General features: G+C 38.1%; 1 protein-coding gene across 2 annotated transcripts; it reads left to right on the top strand.

The window, feature by feature from the left end:
* The first annotated feature begins 9,036 nt into the window (after positions 1–9,036).
* Positions 9,037–20,461, top strand: LOC113031974 (CTP synthase 1-like). 2 transcript variants are annotated; one of them, XM_026184565.1, is made up of 18 exons: positions 9,037–9,173; positions 10,934–11,113; positions 12,174–12,344; positions 12,495–12,595; positions 13,535–13,651; positions 13,894–13,977; positions 14,486–14,566; positions 15,253–15,404; positions 16,021–16,153; positions 16,323–16,411; positions 16,992–17,086; positions 17,573–17,635; positions 17,774–17,817; positions 17,903–17,999; positions 18,080–18,135; positions 18,371–18,467; positions 18,662–18,806; positions 19,254–20,461. In XM_026184565.1, the coding sequence occupies exons 2-18, from the start codon at positions 10,948–10,950 to the stop codon at positions 19,327–19,329; spliced, it is 1,767 nt and encodes a 588-aa protein (XP_026040350.1). In that variant the 5' UTR covers positions 9,037–9,173; positions 10,934–10,947; the 3' UTR covers positions 19,330–20,461. The 2 variants fall into 2 exon arrangements, with proteins under 2 accessions (XP_026040350.1, XP_026040349.1); XM_026184564.1 differs by having other exon boundaries at positions 9,037–9,204.
* The last annotated feature ends 47 nt before the right edge of the window (positions 20,462–20,508 follow it).

Raw genomic sequence — 20,508 nt, 5'->3', positions numbered from 1 at the left:
TTTTAAATAACTCATTTTAATTTGAAACGGTCATTAGTTCACCTTTTTTCATATTTTTCTGTGCCATTCTCTTTTTAGCTTTTCTTTAACCACGATGTGGCAATGGAACTCAAACTCTTTATTCGGCTGAAAGAAACAGCTAATGCTTTCAAGTCTTGAAGATTAGCTGACCTGACCTCATGATGAAACACTATCTGGTTTTTGATTAGCCATGTAAAATGTCACTTCCATACATTAGCTTCAGTTACCAGAGGCCAGTGAACTTGCACAACGGATGAACTAAACCTTTTCAGCTGCATAAAAGCGATCCATGGTATTCTAAATTGATCCACTGGTTAGTGTTCGTCTACACTCTTTGTTCCTATTACAAAATTTCAGTATGATCTTCAAATTATATCTTGAATGTTACTTCATGTGACTTTTGAAGAGATGAAAAAAGATCCTTTTATAAATACCTCTTCTTCTTCTGGCTACTCCGTTTACGTCTCCCTATAGCAGATTGTCTGCCTCAGTCTCACACTACCCCTGCTGTCACACAAACTCTCTGCATGTCTTCCTTCACTATATCCTTAAACCTTCTCTCTGGTCCTTTACCATTCATAGTCCCTACATTCAAAGTCTCTACTCTCACCTTCAGGCTTCTAGCTGTCCTTCCCTCTCACTGACTGTGAATATGCCTTCCCCCTCTACTCTTTTTTTGTCTTCATCAAACAGTACCTTAGTGTCCAGCACCCAGCAGGGGCACGAGAAGTACACTGGATTGTGGCTCCCACTATTAATTGGTTACATTTTAATTACTTCAACTTCAGAAATGAACTTTATTTCAACCTCAAACAATTTATGCCCCATTTGGCACGAGTTTTGTTTAGATCAAGGGTGCTGATAGTGCCAACCAGGGGACCTTGCTAATATTATGTGAAGCCTGCATGACAAGAAAATAAAGAGAATAAAGAGGAAAAACTACAAAAAAACCAATAGAACTAAATAGAAATTTTTACAGTAGTGCTTACACTTGTTTGGCTTGTATTTGTTTTTTCATAGAAACAAAAACATTGTTACTCTACAGCTGACTTCTGGAACTCTTGCTATCCTGTTTCTTGCACTACAGTCTTCAAATTCAACATCACACTAAGAAGATTCCACCCTCTTCCCCCAGCTATGTGTGGCAGCCCACAAAACACACTCACACACACACACACACACACAAAATCACATGTTCCCTAGTACACACATCATAGGCACCTACTCACACGTGCCTCCTTGCTCACTACATGAACACACACACATTCAGATCCTGCTGTGCCTGTAAAGTCAGCATAGCTCTCAGAAATTCCTCTAACACCTCCTACCCCATGCACACATACACATTTGAACACGCATGCACGCACTTGTGTGAACCCACACAATTAATGTGAAATCACATCCATCTTCCACCCCGCTGCCCCTCCCCTGTTCTCCATTACAAATAGCTGAGGATTGCATTCTCTCCCTCTAGCTTTGCCTGATGTTGTTTTTACATGTCTTGTTGTGTGCAATACTCTCCCTTATGTAAGACAAAATTACCCAACATGAGTGTTATTCTCAGTGGGGGTGATTGCACTGGTGCATTCCAAACTCAATGAGTGATGGAAGGAGATTGAGAGAGAGGTGAGAGAGAAATAATTTTTCCTTAATGATTATCTTCATTGCAGCCCTGCTGCACTCAGTGGTCTACAATGAAGATAAGGGAGGGAAACTGGAGGGATAGAGGTATCCTGCAAAAGCCATGAGTCAAAATTAAACTCACAAGCACCTGCTGAGCTACCACAACCCCCTAGAGTCAACAATGTTAAGTGGATTACTTCTTTGCAGATTTAACCCTTACTTTAGCATGAGTACTGAGGAGTTTTGATAAACACTGACCAAAAGATAAGCAGGCACTGTGTGCAGTTCAGATCCTGTTTGCTCTTTAAAGAATCACATGTGCTAAGAGAGGGATCTGAGAGTCAGTAATATAAGTTCTGGGGGTTTTTGTTTCAGATTTTTCTTCATGTACAGTACTGTGCAAAAGTTTTGAATCTCTCCTAATTTTTTTTTTTTTTTTTTGCTGCTAGGAAAATGGAAAATATATAGAAATACAGTACAGAAATACCTTTGAGTTTGAAAGTCAATATTTGGTATGGTCACCTTTGCTCTTCAGCACAGCGTTAGATCTCTTAGTCAAGCTTTATTGTCATTTCTTTAGGTAGACTTCAGAAATGGATCTCTGGGCTTCTTGAAGGACGTTCAAAGCTCTGCTTTATATGTTGGCTGTCTTTTATTCTTTTCTCTGTCAGGATGATCCCACACTGCTTCAATAATGTAAAGGTTCAGACATCAGAGAGGCCAGTACATGACTGATAGTGTTCCATTGTATGTTTCTTTTCCAACCGGGCATGTTTTTACAGCATTGGTAGAGTGTTTTGTGTTGAAAACACTTTCCAGATATCATTGTTTTGTGGCTCAAAATCTGATAGTATTTTTTCTGTGTTCATGATTCAGTTTAACAAAATCCACAAATCAACTGTCTGAAATGCCGCCCCAAACCATGACACAGCCTCCACCGTGTTTTACAGATGGTTGAAGACATTCATTGTTGTACCTCTCTTTTTACTTCCTTCATACATGTTGTTAACAAATTGAACCCAATAATTCATATTTGTAATAATGTTCTAGTCTTGTGTCAGATATTTCTTGATTTTTTTCCCAATTTCTTAAGAACATTACTTGTGGATAACTGTTTGGACCCATCATTCCTTCCTTTGTCCTCCACTTGTCCTGTTTCCCCATATTTCCAATGTCACACTGAAAACCATGGTAAGCTATACCATGTGTCCAGCTAATAGGTATGGGAATCAGTTTGCAAACTGTGTCATCTTTGGCATTTGTTGTTTCTTGAAATTGAAAATGTCTTTTTCCGATAGGCTGATAGTAACAAAATCTTACTATCAATTTTTCAAATTGGTTCTTTTCAAATTTTTCTGGTATCTGTAGACACATCCCCGGTTCATTCCTTGTTTTGGTGCCTTTTTATACTTGAAAAATTAAATGGTGAGCGTTAACTTGCTTAACAAACAAACAAACAAACAAAGCATTCATCTGAAAAAGGAATGTTTTGAAAAAACAGCCAATGTCCAGAGAGAAATCCTGAAAGAAAGCCCAGAGAACTACTGTTGTAAACCATTATAAAAATTAGAAGAAAGTCTCATTCCTTGGAACCAAAATATAAAGAAACAAGATGTGGCTCATGTCTTTTCTACAGTATTAAATCTAAAACAGTCTCTCGGTGAGAATTGATGAACCTTTGCTCTGTGCACATCAGCGCTGAATCCAAACTTGTTATCAAACAGGTCATAATTCACATAGACCCAGCCACTTTGGTTCTGGTTGGGTCATGTTCCTTCATTCTTTTAAACATGTGATCCAAAGTGATATGTCCTCCTATCAAGTCGTTCATTGTCCTTGCACTCCTTCACGAAGACTTCTCACAGACTAAGCAGGGGGCTTAGATACTGACAGAGACAGATCCTCTATTGATAAGGACACCGAAATAGAACACTTCATTGTATAACACTGTAGCTTCTTTGTGGGCACTGGCATGCCCACATGAGGTATGGGACAGGAATAGAGAGAGACATTTGACTGATACTGGGTTATTGTTGGCAAACTAAAATGTATGTGGAATTGGGAGCGTTGCACGGTTATGAAATACTCTGAAAAAATCTAAACATGTTGAAAGAGGTGTTCAAGTGTTAACCCTATGAGTTACACACCATACAAATATTTGTACATCAAATCTGAAAGCTGCACTAATGAGTAGCTTCAGAAAGACATAAACTGGTCACACAAAGAACTTTAAAATTTGCTTTGGTCAGTTAGAAAATGCCTTCCTCTGAAAACAACAATATTAAGATGTTTCATTAATATAGGAATTAGCAAGGACATATCTCAGGTAAGTCATGTTTAAATGGTAAATGGTGTCAAACTTTGAACTTGATAGCATCAGAAGTATCAGCAGCGAGTTGCACCTCTCTTTACTGTGACGGATATTCACAGCTAAGTGGTGTAAGCAAGTCGAGCAGTCTTCAGTGCGTGAAGAGGTTGAAATAACTGAATAACTGAGTTAGTGATAAAAGGACTGCTTGTTCGGCTCAGTCTAGCATCTGACTTGACATGACATGTGGTCTAGGAGTGCTAATGTGCAGGGTCACAAGGCATCAGGGCGTATCTCCTTCTAGAGTATGATCTGTTATCAGACTGACTTTTTTAATGTTACTGGTGATTTGACTGCCACATTGATTATTTTAGGAAGCAAAATTCCATTTGACAGTTAGAGATTAAAGTAAAATCAATTATTTTGTATTTTGAGAAAAACGTTACACAACTGAATTGTTGTTACATAATGACATATGTTACATAATGACAATTCATGATTGTTTGGTCATTTATATGGTGTATTGTTAATGATGTATACACATTTGCCCTTTCTTAAAATACGAAATACTGAACATCATTTCAAATTAAGACAGAAAAATTAAAGACAAGAATCTCCCGTGGATCATGTTGGCTTTGACACATTGATCTTGTCACCGTTCCCTCGCTGAAAAAGTCTTAACTGCACATACATAATAGCAGTGCTGGTCAAAGGCCACAATCCTTAGTTCCCAGGCTTGTTTGCACTTTACACACATTATTTATAATGGGATACAGAACTTGATGAATGAGCCTCCATGATTTTGCTCTCAATCTCTCTCTGTTGGGCAGGCATGTTCTGCTAAAGGGGGGCTCAGAGAAGAAAAAAGAGGAGAGTGTGCTTTTTAAATTAATCAATCCTCATTTCCCCCTCTCGTCTTAAGCAGACGGACCTCTCCTGGAGGGGGGTCTGTAGCAGTAACAGGGGGAAAAAAGCACAAAACTGTCATCTGTTTTCAGGTGGCAGAGGCCCAGCTTTAGCTGTGCATTGGCCAGGAGAGTGAAGAGATGGACAGGAAGAGTGTAATAAGGAGGAGTAGGGGGTCATAAGGATTGAGAAGAGAGGAAGGATAGAGTAGAAAAAAGGAAAAAGGGTGAGAGGCAGGTGGTGAAAGTAAGCAGGAAGAGAAGCAATAGGCAGGAGAGAATACTAGGCCCCATACTAGGAGTTGGGTCGGGATAATAGCCGAGGATCATGAGATATGCTGGTCTCCATACATGTACAAAGGCAGCTCACAGACGACAGTGCAGTGGCATACCGGGCACTGATCCAGTCTCATCCCCCCATGGGAAGAGTCTCTCGTTCCCTCTGTTGGAGTGTCTCTCTCCCTTTCTCTCTCACAAATCACTTAATTCCTATTTCTCTTTCTCTCCATTTCACTCCCTCTCATCTCTCTATTGTCATCGTTGGTCCCATGTTATCCAATAAACTCTCACTCTCAATGCTTTTCCTCACTGGTGCTCATAATCAAATTAGATGTGCTCCAAGTAGCAGGAGGAGAGACCAGTAGAGACGCCACAGACAACGCCCTTTAACTGACATTTATTTTCTCAATAACTTGTGGTTTTGGCAAAGAGAATGGTAGGTGTTACACTCCCATAGAGATGCATCCGCACACATGTGTATTAAATAGGTTTAAGATAATGACAACAAACTCAGCGTGAGTTTCCCCTCAAGGTCTACGAGCTGCATTTCTCAGAGAAATTACAGGTCACTTTCGGTGTGTTTACAACCACACATCCTTTTTGTCACATGTGGTTGTCACTATAACTGTAGATGATTGTGTGTGTGTGTGTGTGTGTGTGTGTGTGTGTGTGTGTGTGTGTGTGTGTGTGTGTGTGTGTGTGTGTACATATATGTGCTAACCTCTCAGATCTCAAACTGACAACAACACCAGTTCACACGAAAATACAATATTACACAAATATGATATATGTATATATAGAAATAAATAATACATTTGTAACATTATCAGTGGTTACCTGAATTGCTGACTTACAGGAAATTAGAAGTCAACAACTGTGATAAAAAATACATTTTAATGATTCAAAACTTTGCTTTTTATTGCTTTGCATTCACTGTATTCTGGACTAGATTTGAGTCCCCCGTGATTCTTTAAAGAGTAAACAGGATCTGAACTGCACACAGTGCCTGCTTTTCTTAGTTTTTATATTGTTGTTTTAAATAGAATACATTTGGTTTTGGTTTGGTTTTATGATCATAAGTGGTTTGATTTTTCTAGTTCCTTTACATTCTTTTTTCCTCTTTACCTTTGCTTTCTGACCAGTATCTATTTAAAGCTGTTTTGTGTGTGTTTATGTGTGTTTTTGTGCATGCGCTGCTCTGCTGCAGTACAGCACCGATCATTATTATCCATGCTACCCACATGCCTAACCCCTAGAAGCCACAGCCACTGTTTATCCAGCCCACCAAGCACATGAGCAGCCATAATGACACTAATTGCCCAAGAGCTCACTCTTCCTCTGAGTGGTTTTGAACTGCATTGTGCCTTAAGAGCCATCTGTGTTCCCATCCTAAATCGATTTGTCTTTAAAATTCCAAAACTACAAGAGGACAGGGAAAGGCACCACTCTTATTCATAAATAATGTGTGTTTGGCATGAGGGGTGTGGGCTACTGTTTCTGTGTCTGCTTGAGCTGGGAGTTGGCCCTCTCTTGCCCACTGGAGGTCTGGGAGAGTAGAGCAGCTTGTGACATCTGACCCTGCTGCTATGCAGCTTACAGAGAGGAGTGGTGGGGAAACCTGCCAAAACAAACTGATGTTTGACTTTGGTGGAATATTTCTCATCATTCTTTTCTCGTGGATAATTCACTTTATTTGCACAACAGGGAAATGGTTGTTTTCATTATGATGATATTAGTCATTTTTTTGAGTCACTTAATTGAAACACAAATAATCTTCAGCAAAAAAAGCAAGCAGTCTTTTATTTATGATTTCATGGAATCAGATAATTGTGCTTTTTATAACTAATGTAATCAATTACAGATAATTATACAATTAAGGCAGAAATTAACACATACTTTCATCCTGGATTTAACTGCTGAATTTTCCCAGCTGCCTGGTTAATCATCTGGTTTTTAAACATCAGAAAATTGTAAAATTCTCATTACAAGATCATAGTCCAACAGTTAGCATAAATGATCCTAAGGAAGTCTAACATTTCCTTCATAATGATTCCTTAAGACCTGAATATATTTAGCCAACAAAATGTTTTGGCAATAAGTTGCCTTTGTTGTGTTTGTTGTTAGCGTAATTCAAACCATAGCTACTAACCTCATGCTCTAACAAGACAACATAACCACATAATAGGAGACAACAGCTGTCCCGATGAAGTTTAAAATAAACTACATCACTTCTTCTTTTTCTTCTTCTTCTTTTGGTTGCTACCTTTAGGGGTTGCCACAGCAGATAATCTGTCTCCAACTCACCCTATCCCTATAGCCTCCTCCTCTGTCACACCGACCCTCTGCATGTCCTCCTTCGCTACACCTATGAACCTCCTTTGAGATCCTACTTTTTTCTTCCTGCCTGCCAGTTCCATTTTCAACATCCTTTATCCAATATATCCACCATCCCTCCTCTGCACACGTCCAAACCATCTCAGTCTTGCCTCTCTAAGTTTGTCTCCAAGCTGCTTAGTTTGAGCATGTTTGTCTGATATACTTATTTCTAATCCTCTCCCATCCTGGTCACTCCCAATGAAAATCTTATCCTATTTTACACCTAAAGTTCAGTTCTCATAAATAAACATATCTCATCTGTCTGTGCGCAAATAACCTTGAGTGTCAAAAACAGTGCTATATGTTTCAATACGTCTATTTTATTGGGAGTTAGGTCAACAAGTTTCGCTCTAACTTAAGCTTCTTCCTTTTGGCTTCTCTCGCTGTTTGAAAAAGGTATACACACTGATAGTGTTGCATTTATAGAGAGTGACTTTGGATGTTGTGATACACATGACCACTAAGCATTGCAAAATACAACATTGCATGGCACTCTCTTGTCATTTGCATCAAAGAAAGTCTACATCAGACTGTGGGGGTGGTGGGTGCGGCCTTATCCTCAGATATGTTTTGCAAATAGGTAGATTGAGAGAGGTGGAATTAGCTTTGAATGGCTCTCTTGTATTTTAATGTTTCAAAGACACGAGGAAAGCACAGTAGTTCTTCCTGCAGGAGGTTAATGTGTGTCTCTGCTCACTTGTCAGATGTAATTGAAGGGAACAGCTTATGAAAATGAGGTGGCAGGGACGAGGTCTTTAATTAGATCATGGACAGAAATGAATTAGAATCACCACTCTCATTACCCACAGCAAAACTGGAGCAGCACAACAGTGAATACAAAAAACTTTAATATCTTCGAGGCTGTGTTAGGGTGTAAACTGGGTTTTAAGTGGGACTAGTGCTTTGTCTCATTGTGCCACACTTGCCAAACAATAATACATGAGGACATTGAATTTCTGTGTTAGTAAATGTAAGGCTTATTTCCTTCCAGATCATTATTTATTAATAGTATTATTATACTTGTGAAAGGTCAAGCTTTAGCCTGCTTAGGGGATGAATAATGCAACATAGAAAACTGAGGACATCTAGTGGTGAGTCGGACAAATATGATAATTAGAATAAAGTTCTTCTCCACATATTTTGACTTTCAAATTAGAATAATAGCTATATTTTTTTTGCTTTATTTTAATTAGTAATCACTACTAAGCATGATAATATCTCATCACAGTAGTGGAGAAAATCTGTCAATTTATACAAAGAAAAAAAGATTAAGAAGGCTTTAATAATCCAAAATCATTTTCCTGATGATTTTTAATTTCTAGTTTCAAAAAAGCTGCACTGACCTTGAAATGCTTTACATTCGCCCCAGTGTGTAGACTCGGGCATAAAAATTCGACCGTAGCTTAATCTGTAAGGCAGAGTTTCTCCGCAGTTCAGCTCTCCCATTGGTTAATCCTGTGTGAGCGGCGCCCAAGGTTTGCCTGAGCAAACAAAAGAAAGGAAAATTTACTTACATTACGAAACGGAAGGACGCAAACTGTCTGTTGGAGAAGTGGCTCAACCAGTCAGCGCAGCCTGTCATACACGTGTTTGCTGTACTGCAACAACGTGGGCTTTCTTTACGAACAGAAAGAAATTCGTTAGATAAACACTACATCAAGGTATTTCTGGACACTTTGCTATAGCCGTTTGGTGAGTTTGTATGGATTTTTTTATTGACGCTGTATCTCGGAAAGTCGTTTAATAGGTGAAGAAAATGCCGCTAACTTGGTTATTGGTGTCCCAAAATTGGTTATAACCAGTTAACTGATATAATAACACGATAAATATGACATTTTTCTTGTTGGATGCTAATGAATGAATCATTTTTTTTGTCTCTGTAAGTAAAATCCGTAAGCCAGGACTTCACACAAGACAGTATGGATAATGTTAGCTGGGTTACGACAGGTGAAAACTAATCAACCGACCAGTTTTCCTCTGTGAAATATGTATGTAGCAATCCTTTAACGACAAATTACCTGCGGCTAAACTCAGTAACCCGCGAAAGCTCTCAGGAGCCCCTCTGGAGAAGTTACTCTTGCGCTCTTTTTTCCCGCCAATTTAACTTCATACATTGTCAATAAAAACAATAACAAAAGTTAATGATTCACTGCGTGTTTCACACCGGTGTAATTCGATCACATGTTAACACATTCTTAGGTTTTACAATTTGGATTTACCCACTTGTGTTCGTACAGTCTCACTGTAATGCATAGGTCCGAACAATGTAAACAAATGGATGTAAACAAAGGGTTAGCCACACCTCTATAAGGAAAAACACCATCATGCTGTCAGTTTAATCAAACCATGAAACAGACAGGCTGTGCTGTTAAGTGTTATAGCTATAAATTTACTGAGCACATAGCGAAATTCTCCATTTAAATGTTGGTGCAGGGCAAGTACCTTGTTAAAATAGACAGTTTAGGAGACATTCTGTGCAGGGTTTTCCTTGAATCTGACCCCGCCCCCAACGAACACACACACATACGCACAAACAAAATGATCTTTCTCTTGTCCTAACTTCTAGATAACTAAATTAATAAATATAACATATTATTTAACAAATATGACAATTAAAATAAGTTGTTGTTTTTTGTTGCTACAGAAATGTCTTTTAACTGTTAAACCCATTTACTTAACGTCAATATATTTAAAGGACAGTAAGGGTGGTAAGTCCCACAACTTATGTGCAGCCCTTGAAACCTGTTTGAGATGTTTTGTTTTCTTCCGATCTTGTTTGACTTGACTGGGTGATCAAGTCGGTCATTCTGACAGATGGAAGCCTGTTACATATTACCAAGAAAGAAATTCCTTTCAATTCTGTTTACTTCCTTTATTTTTATAACTACATTTTCGACTTTTATAGTCCAATACATTCCACAGCTTGGGTCTTTTTCTGAGGAAACACAAATACTAGCACTGGTTTGATACCCTGTTATGTTTATGTCGTCATCTACAAATAAAAATAATGTATTGATTCAGCCATGTAAATTAAGTCTTATCTGAAATTAAATGCTCAGTATGAGTTTGATTATCCTTACCTTAAAAGAAGGCCAAAAATGTATTAAACAACATTATTCAATTCTACTTATTTAAGTTCTGGAGTATTGGTGACAGGGTCGTGTCAAGCATAGCATACAGCAACTAAAATATCTCGCTGGATAGCGGGACATGTGTTTATTTATTTTCCCCAAAAACACTATAGAAAATTATAAAATAAAATGTCTTTTTTTCCACTTGCAGAAGGACCCTTGGGACTTTTAATACTATTTGTCTACTTGAGTAAATAAAGCTTGTAAATGCCAGTATTGCTAAGAACTTGTCCTAGAAATGTAAAGTACATTTGTAAGTCATTTACTGGATTCCTGTTTTCTGTGTTTAGTCTTAGATGCCACTATGAAGTACATCCTGGTTACTGGTGGCGTTATATCTGGTATTGGTAAGGGCATCATTGCCAGCAGTGTGGGAACAATCCTTAAGTCCTGCGGTCTTCATGTCACAGCCATCAAAATCGACCCATATATCAATATTGATGCTGGAACCTTTTCACCCTATGAGCACGGTAAGTAATTTATAATTTACTGCTTCTAACAATGTCCTTGTCCTCAGTCAATTGCCATCAGCAGTTTGATTCAATTGTTTGATGGAGTTCTGTGGTTAACATTTGACAAGAAGCGCTGTGGGAGTGTTAGAGCCTTTAAGGTAGAGTGGTGTGGGCACAGGTTGTTTCCATACAGTGTACAGTCCCTGACCATTTTTTGAGGTGCACCTGTTTAACTGATTGCCAATGGAAGTGTAAAATCAACCAATCACATGGCAGCAACTGAGTGCATTTAGGCATTTAGATAGGGTCAAGATGAGCTGAAGAAGTTCAAACTAAGCAGCTGAATGTGAAGGAAAGGTAGATTAAGTGACTTTGTACATGACATGGTTGTTTTTGCCATCTGGGTTGGGATTTCAAAAACTGTTGATCTCTTGAGATTTTTTTATACAGTGGTCCCAAAAAAGAGAAGAGATCCTGCATATTCGTGTGTTTGTAACCACAAACACCTCATATACAGACCACCGACAGTTGTGAATGTCTTGCAGCAGCATTTTTAAGCAAAAGCAAGCATTGGGTTGTACTGCTAGTGATGCATTAATGGCATTGCTTGCTTTTCCAAGTTTTTGTTGAACAAACTAAATTTAGGAATGGCATCATTCATAGCTCTGACTTTGGAGGCAAATGGAACACAACATTAGTTCACTGTGCCAAAATCACAGATCTCATTCCAATAGAGAACCTTTGGGATTTGGTGGAATAGGGAAGTTGCATCTTGGACGTGCAGTCAACAAATCTGCACCAAAGTAAGTCATACTTTTATGTCAGCATGGACCAAAACCTCTGGACTGTTTCCAACACATTGATGAATCTGTGCCACTAAGAATTACGGCAGTCCTGAAGGCAAAGGGGGTTCCGACACAGTATGAGCAAGGTGTACGTAATAAAGTGTCAAGTATATATTTATTTGTTATGTTAGTAAGCGGGGCTCAAGTGGGGCTCAGGAAGGATTTTTACCAGGTGAAAAGCTACTATGAAACAAACTGTGTGAAAACACTGATGTACTGTTTGTCTTTTCCAGGTGAAGTGTTTGTTCTCGATGATGGTGGGGAAGTGGATCTAGATTTGGGTAACTATGAGCGTTTCCTGGACATCCGCCTTATCAGAGATAACAACATCACAACTGGAAAGATCTATCAATCAGTAATCAACAAGGAGAGAAAAGGAGACTACCTGGGCAAGACTGTACAAGGTTGGATATTACTGTTTACATAACTGCTTTTATTGCCAAAACGGGCCTTAGGAAAGCGGATTTGACATGTGTGCATGCATTTCTCAGGGTTGAGTTATACAATGCAAATGCACAGATAACTATAGCTAAAATGTTTCTTTTCTTTGTCAGTGGTGCCACACATCACAGATGCTATTCAGGAATGGGTAATGAAGCAGGCAACCATTTCAGTGGATGAGGACGGTGTGGAGCCTCAAGTTTGTGTCATAGAGGTAAGCTGGGATTTATGTTGTTGGCCAAGGTGACCTGTAGTGTAAATAAATATGCTGCAGTGGGAAGTATCTTATTTACATTACCATGGGTCATTCTTTAGTCTAGTAGTTCTCAGACTTTTAAAAAAATAATGCTCCACTTCAGAAGTGGAATACTTGTTGAATTTTTCTGAAATAAAGTAATTATAATATCTACAACAAATGTATTTTTCACATAAAAATGGATAATTTTCATTCAACTTAGTTTCATTTAACATTTTTCAACTGGTCGTCCATGCCCCACTTGCGGTAGCTCCACACCTCACAGTCTGAGTACCACCGCTTTAATCATTTGTGCAATTCTGTTTTTCTAGTGATTTTGAGAAGTAGATGACATTTTCCAAAAGGATTGAAAAAAAAAAAAAAAAAAAGCTTGTTGCCTGAAGCGATAGCAAATATTGGCACCATTCAGCAGCAGGTCTGAGAAATAGCTGAACCCGAACAAATGAGTGTCACTGTGATGCACCAAAAAAAAAACAAAAAACAGTAAAAACTGGTAAATAGAGGGATTTAAAAAATGATTTGCTGTTGAAAGGTTGTAAAAACACTGGCGCTGTTTCTAGCCTTGGGAAATAAATGTTTTATGTATTTTTAAAAAACAGTGTTAAATCATTGTGTTATAAATCAAGTGTTTATTTTACAGTATGTGCTGCAGAATTATTTCGTCTTTAATATATTTGCAGCTTAAAAGAGTCAAGTTCTCATAAACCAAGTTAAATTATTATCCTGCCTCTAGCAGTTCTTTCTATACAGCATACTTCAAACCAGCGCTGACAGTATTATGGGCTTGGTACTGCTGACAGTGTGCTGTATTTCCCAAGTCTTTCCAAAGTGCTGAGGCTCAGCCTGTGTATTCTTGCATGTAATTCTGTGCTTTAAGCTGGTGTTTTGTGTCCACAGCTAGGAGGCACAGTGGGGGACATCGAGAGCATGCCTTTTATTGAAGCTTTCAGACAGTTCCAGTTTAAGGTGAAAAGGGAGAACTTCTGCAACATCCATGTCAGCTTGATACCACAGGTATGGTTTGCTAGTGACCATGCACAACCAAGTAGTGTTAGCAGATATTGTAGAAAAATTGATTACCTGTAAGATCACCAGATCTAATGAGTAATTTGAAATATTTTTGTTTCATTAGTCTTAAATTCATTCTTTTGGTAATTGAAGGAACGTGGTATTGAACAGGGGGGGATAATCACTTTGGACTTATATTGCACGGCCATTTATGCTTTGTTTTGTGTGGCTGTATCTTTTCTCTAAAGCCCAATACCACAGGGGAGCAGAAAACCAAACCAACCCAGAACAGCGTCCGAGAACTCAGAGGGCTGGGATTGTCTGCAGATTTGGTGGGTAGTCAGATTAAACTGATTCTTATATCTGCAAGTCAAATGGATATCAAATGCACTAAGCATTAAAATGGCTAACTTGAATTAATTTTACAACTGCGTGCTAAATCAATAGATGAACTGTTTTCTGTAGGATTGATTTGGCAGATTTTTTTTTTTACCACTATTATATCAGTATCATCTGATAATGTCTGTCACTGGATTGGGGGGAACTCACAGGGATCATTTTGTGAGGACGAAGAGTCATATGAGATGTGAAATGCCCGGTTTTAGGTTTTCTCAAGTCAGTTAGCACAAAGAAGCTGGTTTAAACTCGCTTAAGAGTGTACCTCTCAGATCTTGTCCTCATTCTTCTGATAAAGCCATCCTTTTGAATCACATGTTAATTTCATTATGTACACAATCAAATAAAATTTGGAGTGTATTAAATCGTAAACACTCAAGTGTGCGCTCTGGCATTATTTTGTTTGTATACATTATCCTGATATATATGTCCTTCTTTTGGCAGATTGTTTGTCGCTGCACAACTCCTCTAGAAACATCTGTCAAGGAAAAGATCTCCATGTTTTGTCATGTGGAGCCCACACAGGTGATTTCCTGTAAAACTGTAGGTAGGGTAGGCTACTTATGTTAGTTATGAGCTAGTGCAGTTCTCATCACTACTCACATCTACTCTTTCAGATAATGTTGTCATATTTTATAAATAGATATAACATTATATAATAATTTATTATTATTAAGTAATTACTTTTTGTTGCTATGATATCATTAGATTTAGATAGATGCTGACCTCAGATGTGGAAAGCATATCCTCTCATCAGCCACTTTGTTAGGTACACCTGCTCAGGTGCTTGTTTGAGCCAAGCATCAGAATGGGAAAGAAAGTTGATGTGACTTTGAAAGCTGATCTACTGGGATTTTTCATCTCCAGGTTAATTCCAGAGTTCGGAGAAGAATAGACAGACTGCTTTGAGCTGATAGGAAGGCAGCTGTACCTCAAATAACCACTCGTTACAACCAGGGTATTCAGAAGGGGTCAGAATGTGGTGTAGAGAAATTGAAAGCGTGGATCCATCCTACTTTGTATCAACAATTCAGACCAGCGGTGATGTTGCAAAGATGTGGGGGATTTGTAACATTTTATACCAAGAGACACTGTGGTCCTTTTGATAGCTAAGGCATACCTAATAAAGTGACAGGTCAGTGTATTAAAATGGTTTTTAAAAAAAAAGGTAGCAGATGACAACAAATAACACGTCTTCTAATTCCTTTCAGGTGATCTGTGTCCACGATGTCTCCTCAATTTATAGAGTTCCTCTGCTGCTGGAGGATCAGGGTGTTGTGAGGTACTTGTGCGAGCGGTTGAACTTGCCCATTGAGATGAGACCCAGAAAGATGTTAACAAAGTGGAAGGAGATGGCTGACCGGTAGGAAAGAGTATCTCAGCCTTTAACTATTTTGAATTTTGTCTTGAACAGAGAAAACTAGATACATTCATTTAAGGTACAAAAAGGTGGACTTGGCTGCTATGTGTTTTGGACTGTGTATTTCGAAGCCTTGAATATCCACGATGCTGTTTTTGTTTGTTTGTTTGCTTGTTTGTTTGTTTTTGCTCCTTGCTCATGACATAACCTCAAATACAACACAAAAAAAGGACTCTGTGTGTTTATTAAATTTAAAACTTGGTGTCAGACTTGTAGATCATCCAGGCATGATCTTTTAGTCACCATTACACTGCTAATGAAAAAAAATATTATATTCACTTCTTGAACATAACATTACTAGACAAGTAGGCGTGACAGATTCAATCTAAGTTTCAGAACCTCCTAATATGTCAGCAATAATGTTGCTTGTTATGATTTTGGTCACAAAACTTTCCCTAAAGAATGCTGACACCAGAAGCAGATTTATTTATTTATTCTTTCCCTAGTGAGTACAACATACTGAGCGTTGAGGGGATCGGGTAAAACGGGTAGCTGAGGAAGTAATCATTCAAAGAATGCACCAGATTCTGTACTATAAATCATCTCCCTCTCTTTTCAGATCCGACCGTCTCTTGGAGCATGTTTCCATAGCCCTGGTGGGAAAATATACAAAGTTAGCTGACTCCTACACATCTGTTATTAAGGCCCTAGAGCACTCAGCCCTTGCCATTAATCACAAACTAGAGGTCAAGGTAAGGAGACAACTCTCTTCTAATTTCTGAATTTTGCATCGCTGTTTTCAGTTTGGACTGTTTTTAGATAAACTTGCTATACTTAAATAAAACCTCACATATTCCTGTATTTGTACAGCCTGTTGTTGACTGATCTCTATCCAGATTACACTGTTTGTTGTTATTGCAGTACATAGACTCTGCAGATTTGGAGACTACAACCCTGCAAGATGATCCAGTGAAATATCACGAGGCCTGGCAGAAACTCTGCAGTGCTCAGTGAGTAGACAAAACAAGGCGAAAACACGCTAATAAGTGTGGATAATCTTGGATAATCAGCAGCTGTTGATATTAAAATGTACACTCTATTATATATATATAGAGTATTATAGTTCGTGCAGCTATGGTAGTAGCAATATTGCAAATGGGTTAAAAGAAAAGTCCTGCTTGTCTGTGGCTGTTTCAAAAGAAGCAGTAACAGGTTATGCTACAAGTTGGGGACAGCGAAAAAGATTATTGTATTACCGCAGGGGGTTGTTTTGATAAAGGAAACACAATTTAGGATAGTGTTGTTGTTTTTTTTCTTCTTTCTTCTTCATCTTTTTGAAGAAAAATGTCACTAGTGTGTCTTAATCAGATACTATCACAAACGAAAGCTTTTCTAATTATGTTACTTAGTTCACTAACCATACGATACTGAATTATCTTACATTGGCTGTACAATACCAGCCTGGCATTTTGCTTTTTTAAGTTTTCCAGAGAGAGTGACACAAGGTTTAAATAGATTTAAGTGGTTCTACATGTGTCTGTGAAATCTCAGTGAATTGAGCATTGATGGTCTTTTCTTTCTTTTCCACAGTGGTGTCTTGGTGCCAGGAGGTTTTGGTGCAAGAGGGACAGAAGGCAAGATGGAGGCTATTTCTTGGGCACGGAAACAGAATAAGCCATTCCTGGGTAAGGGAGATGTCAGGCTATGCTGTATGTTGTGTATCATATTATATTGCAGTTGGACGTAGTTTGAGCAGTTATTGAAAGACAAATAGGGGGAAACACATTGAGTTGATTATAGATATAGACTCAGTCTAAGCAGAGACTCTGTCCTACACACCTTAGTGCTGGGTGGTGTAGAGGATGTGCTGGGATGCTGTTCATATATTTTATGTATGATATGAATTTTTCAAATACCGCTTACACCAATGAAAAGACAAACCCCCTACTGGGGTTTTGTTTCAAGGTCTTGTATTTGTTTTGGCTGCTGAAATTCTCTCTGGTGCATATTGAAAGGGTAATCTGTATTTACTGCACACCTTTCTTTACTGACAATTAATCATATGAGGTAGCATTTAATATCCAAATTCATTACATGTAGTCAGTGATTTATATATTATGTAAAAAGATGTTGTTTAATATTTAGAATTCCACTGGCCTTGTTCTTTGCAGGCGTTTGTTTGGGCATGCAGCTGGCAGTGTGTGAATTTGCCCGCAGTGTTCTTGGATGGGAAGGTACGTGATTGTTTAGTTCTGCTGAGGACACAGCTAAGAAACATTTGCTTCCAGTGGTTTCTAATTTAATGATGATTAAGGCTTCCACCTATTGGAAAGCTGATTTGTGCTCAGATCAGTTCATCTTGTGTTTTTCAGATGCCAACTCCACAGAATTTAATCCAGAATCCAAACACCCTGTGGTATGTTATCTTCTTTGTTTTGTTTTTTTACCATGCATGTTTACCATCCATTATTAGTTATATAATCTTGATTTGATCCCTACAGGTAATTGACATGCCAGAACACAACCCAGGCCAGATGGGTGGGACTATGAGGTTGGGAAAGAGGCGGACCATTTTCTCATCCAGCACCAGTGTGCTGAGTATGTATCTCCCTGGATCAAATGATACCTGGACTTCTTCTACCTAATTACTGTTGATAAAATATTTTTTATTCTTCCAGGAAAGCTATATGGAGATGTGGAATATGTTGACGAACGGCACAGACACAGATTTGAGGTAGTGATCCAAACAAGGGTTAAATTTTTTTTTATTATACAGCGAAAAGTGTGGAAATTATTTTGTAATTACAAAATTTATTAAGCAAAAGTATTGTGTGCAGTATCTTATCTAACTTTGAGATTTGATTTGAACATTATTTTGTTTTGTTGGGCCCATGGCTTTTCTTCTAGAAGTACTGCAAGAACAAAACAAAAAATAAAACCTTGGATCACAGAATCTTATCTTATTTCAGGTGAATCCAGAGCTGAAGCATCACTTTGAACAAAAAGGACTTCAGTTTGTTGGTCAGGATGTGGAAGGAGAGCGGATGGAAGTCATTGAATTAGAGGGTATGGGGAAAGTGTGTTTGAAATCCAGCACCCACCGGCTTCTTCTAATACATACAATTCTTGAACACGATGTAGAGAAATCATGTTTAACCCCAAACTGTCCTTCGTTATGATATCAAACATTTAATCTTTGTTGTTTAAATGAAGCCTGAGGGAGCAGAAACGTGCAGTAATATGCAATTTTTTGGTTTCAGACCACTGTTACTTTGTTGGAGTGCAGTATCATCCAGAGTTCACCTCCAGACCTATCAAACCTTCTCCTCCATACTTTGGTCTCCTGCTGGCCTCTGCAGGAAAACTCCAGAGCTACCTGGCCAAGGGCTGTCGCCTTTCTCCACGGTAAACACCAGCACATCAATCACTTGCCAATCCAAAAGTTATTTAAAGGAAATGAAACTGCAATGGTGACAGTCCAACAGTTTTGAAGTTTAGCTGTAACTGCAGCTATAACTTCCCAGTTCGCTTATTCCATCACGGTGTTTCTCCAACCTCCAAACAGTTGAATGTTATTTCACCTTTCTCTCATTTTTTATCATATTTAGCTGACATTTATGCTTTGATGACACTTTTAATAAGTAATCTGAGTGGTAAACGTGAAAAAACCTCTTACAAAGAACCTACAACTTGATCAATATTTAACATCAGTCATTAAGCATTTTGCCCACACATATTATATCTGCATTTAAAACTGATGCTATGTCACATCAATTCCCGCAGTTACAGAAAAAATTGCCCCTATAATGTCTTGCTGATGTAATAATCTTCTGAATTTACCTTTCATTTCAGGGACACCTACAGTGATCACAGTGGTAGCAGCTCTCCCGACATGGACATGCGTGAGCTGAAGTTTCTGCCTTTGTAGAAGTAATTTTTGTGTATGTGCCGCTCATGGAGATCACCCAGGAAATACCCTGACTGACTCTGCACAAACAATCTTTGTATTACTCTGTATTTTTGAATTGTTAATACTTTATTGTCATAACAATTTATAATTTATGTTCTTCAAATATTTTGCCTACAGCAAAATATTAAAGGTAGTGAATTCTGTTTATTTTAGTGTTTTAAAGTTGCTGCAAAAATCAAGTATTAATAAAGGTTTTATGAGGGAACTTAAAAAAATTGTTGCTGTAATGGAACTTGTTAAAAAAGAATACACTAAGGTACATGATTAAAGGGAAGACATCAGCCCATCGGTATAAAGTGTACTGCCGTTATCATAATGATGTTCTGGTAAAATAATGAGAAGATGTGTATTTTGGAGTTTTTCAGAGAAATATTTTTCAGAGACTTTCTCTGTTTTTTGGAATTGAGAAAGGGTTAGGTGGGATTATATATATATTGGGAATTACTGATATATTTACCTTTTTAAATTGTTGTAATTGTCAGTTTTTTCATCTGTATTTCCCCCATAGTTTAATACTGGTTTGGTTTTAAGCAATCTTTCTCTGTATTACATCCAGATCTGTTTGGACATGAAGCTGTGACTCTTGGGTGAAAATGTGAAATATTCTGCTCTGATAATGTTAAAGATTTAGGCATGAATCAATCACATGGATGCAGGCTTTTAATTTCTGCACGTAAGCTGTCATTTGAAGACTCACTCACTTTGGAACGCCATTAGTTTGTGAAGCCCTAAAACTGAACTGACCAGTTCATGTTGCACAACTTTTGCCTATGACCAGGAAACATGATTGCCCTTTACTGCTATTTCTGACTAAGAACTGTTTAAATTGAAATATGCTGATGCACAATCATCTGACAGCTGGGGAAATTTAAGCAACCTTTGCGACAACAACAGAATAAAACTAAAACTACGATCTCAAATGGATCTTGAAGCATCAGTAAAAGCATCTAGTAGGTTATAACTATCAAATGTCCCTCTTGCACTTTCAGTCTACTAAGTAACATGAGATCCCATTTTGTTACCATTGTGTGACCCAAATGTACTGAAATGCCTTTTATTTATTAAATTTAGATGCATGTGTTATGCAGCACATCTGTTTATTTGTATTTTTTGGGGGGGGGGAAGTCCTGGAGAATA

This window comes from Astatotilapia calliptera, chromosome 11, assembly GCF_900246225.1.
Source record: "Astatotilapia calliptera chromosome 11, fAstCal1.2, whole genome shotgun sequence".
Taxonomy (NCBI): domain Eukaryota; kingdom Metazoa; phylum Chordata; class Actinopteri; order Cichliformes; family Cichlidae; genus Astatotilapia; species Astatotilapia calliptera.
This window is presented reverse-complemented; position numbering and strand designations above follow the sequence as displayed.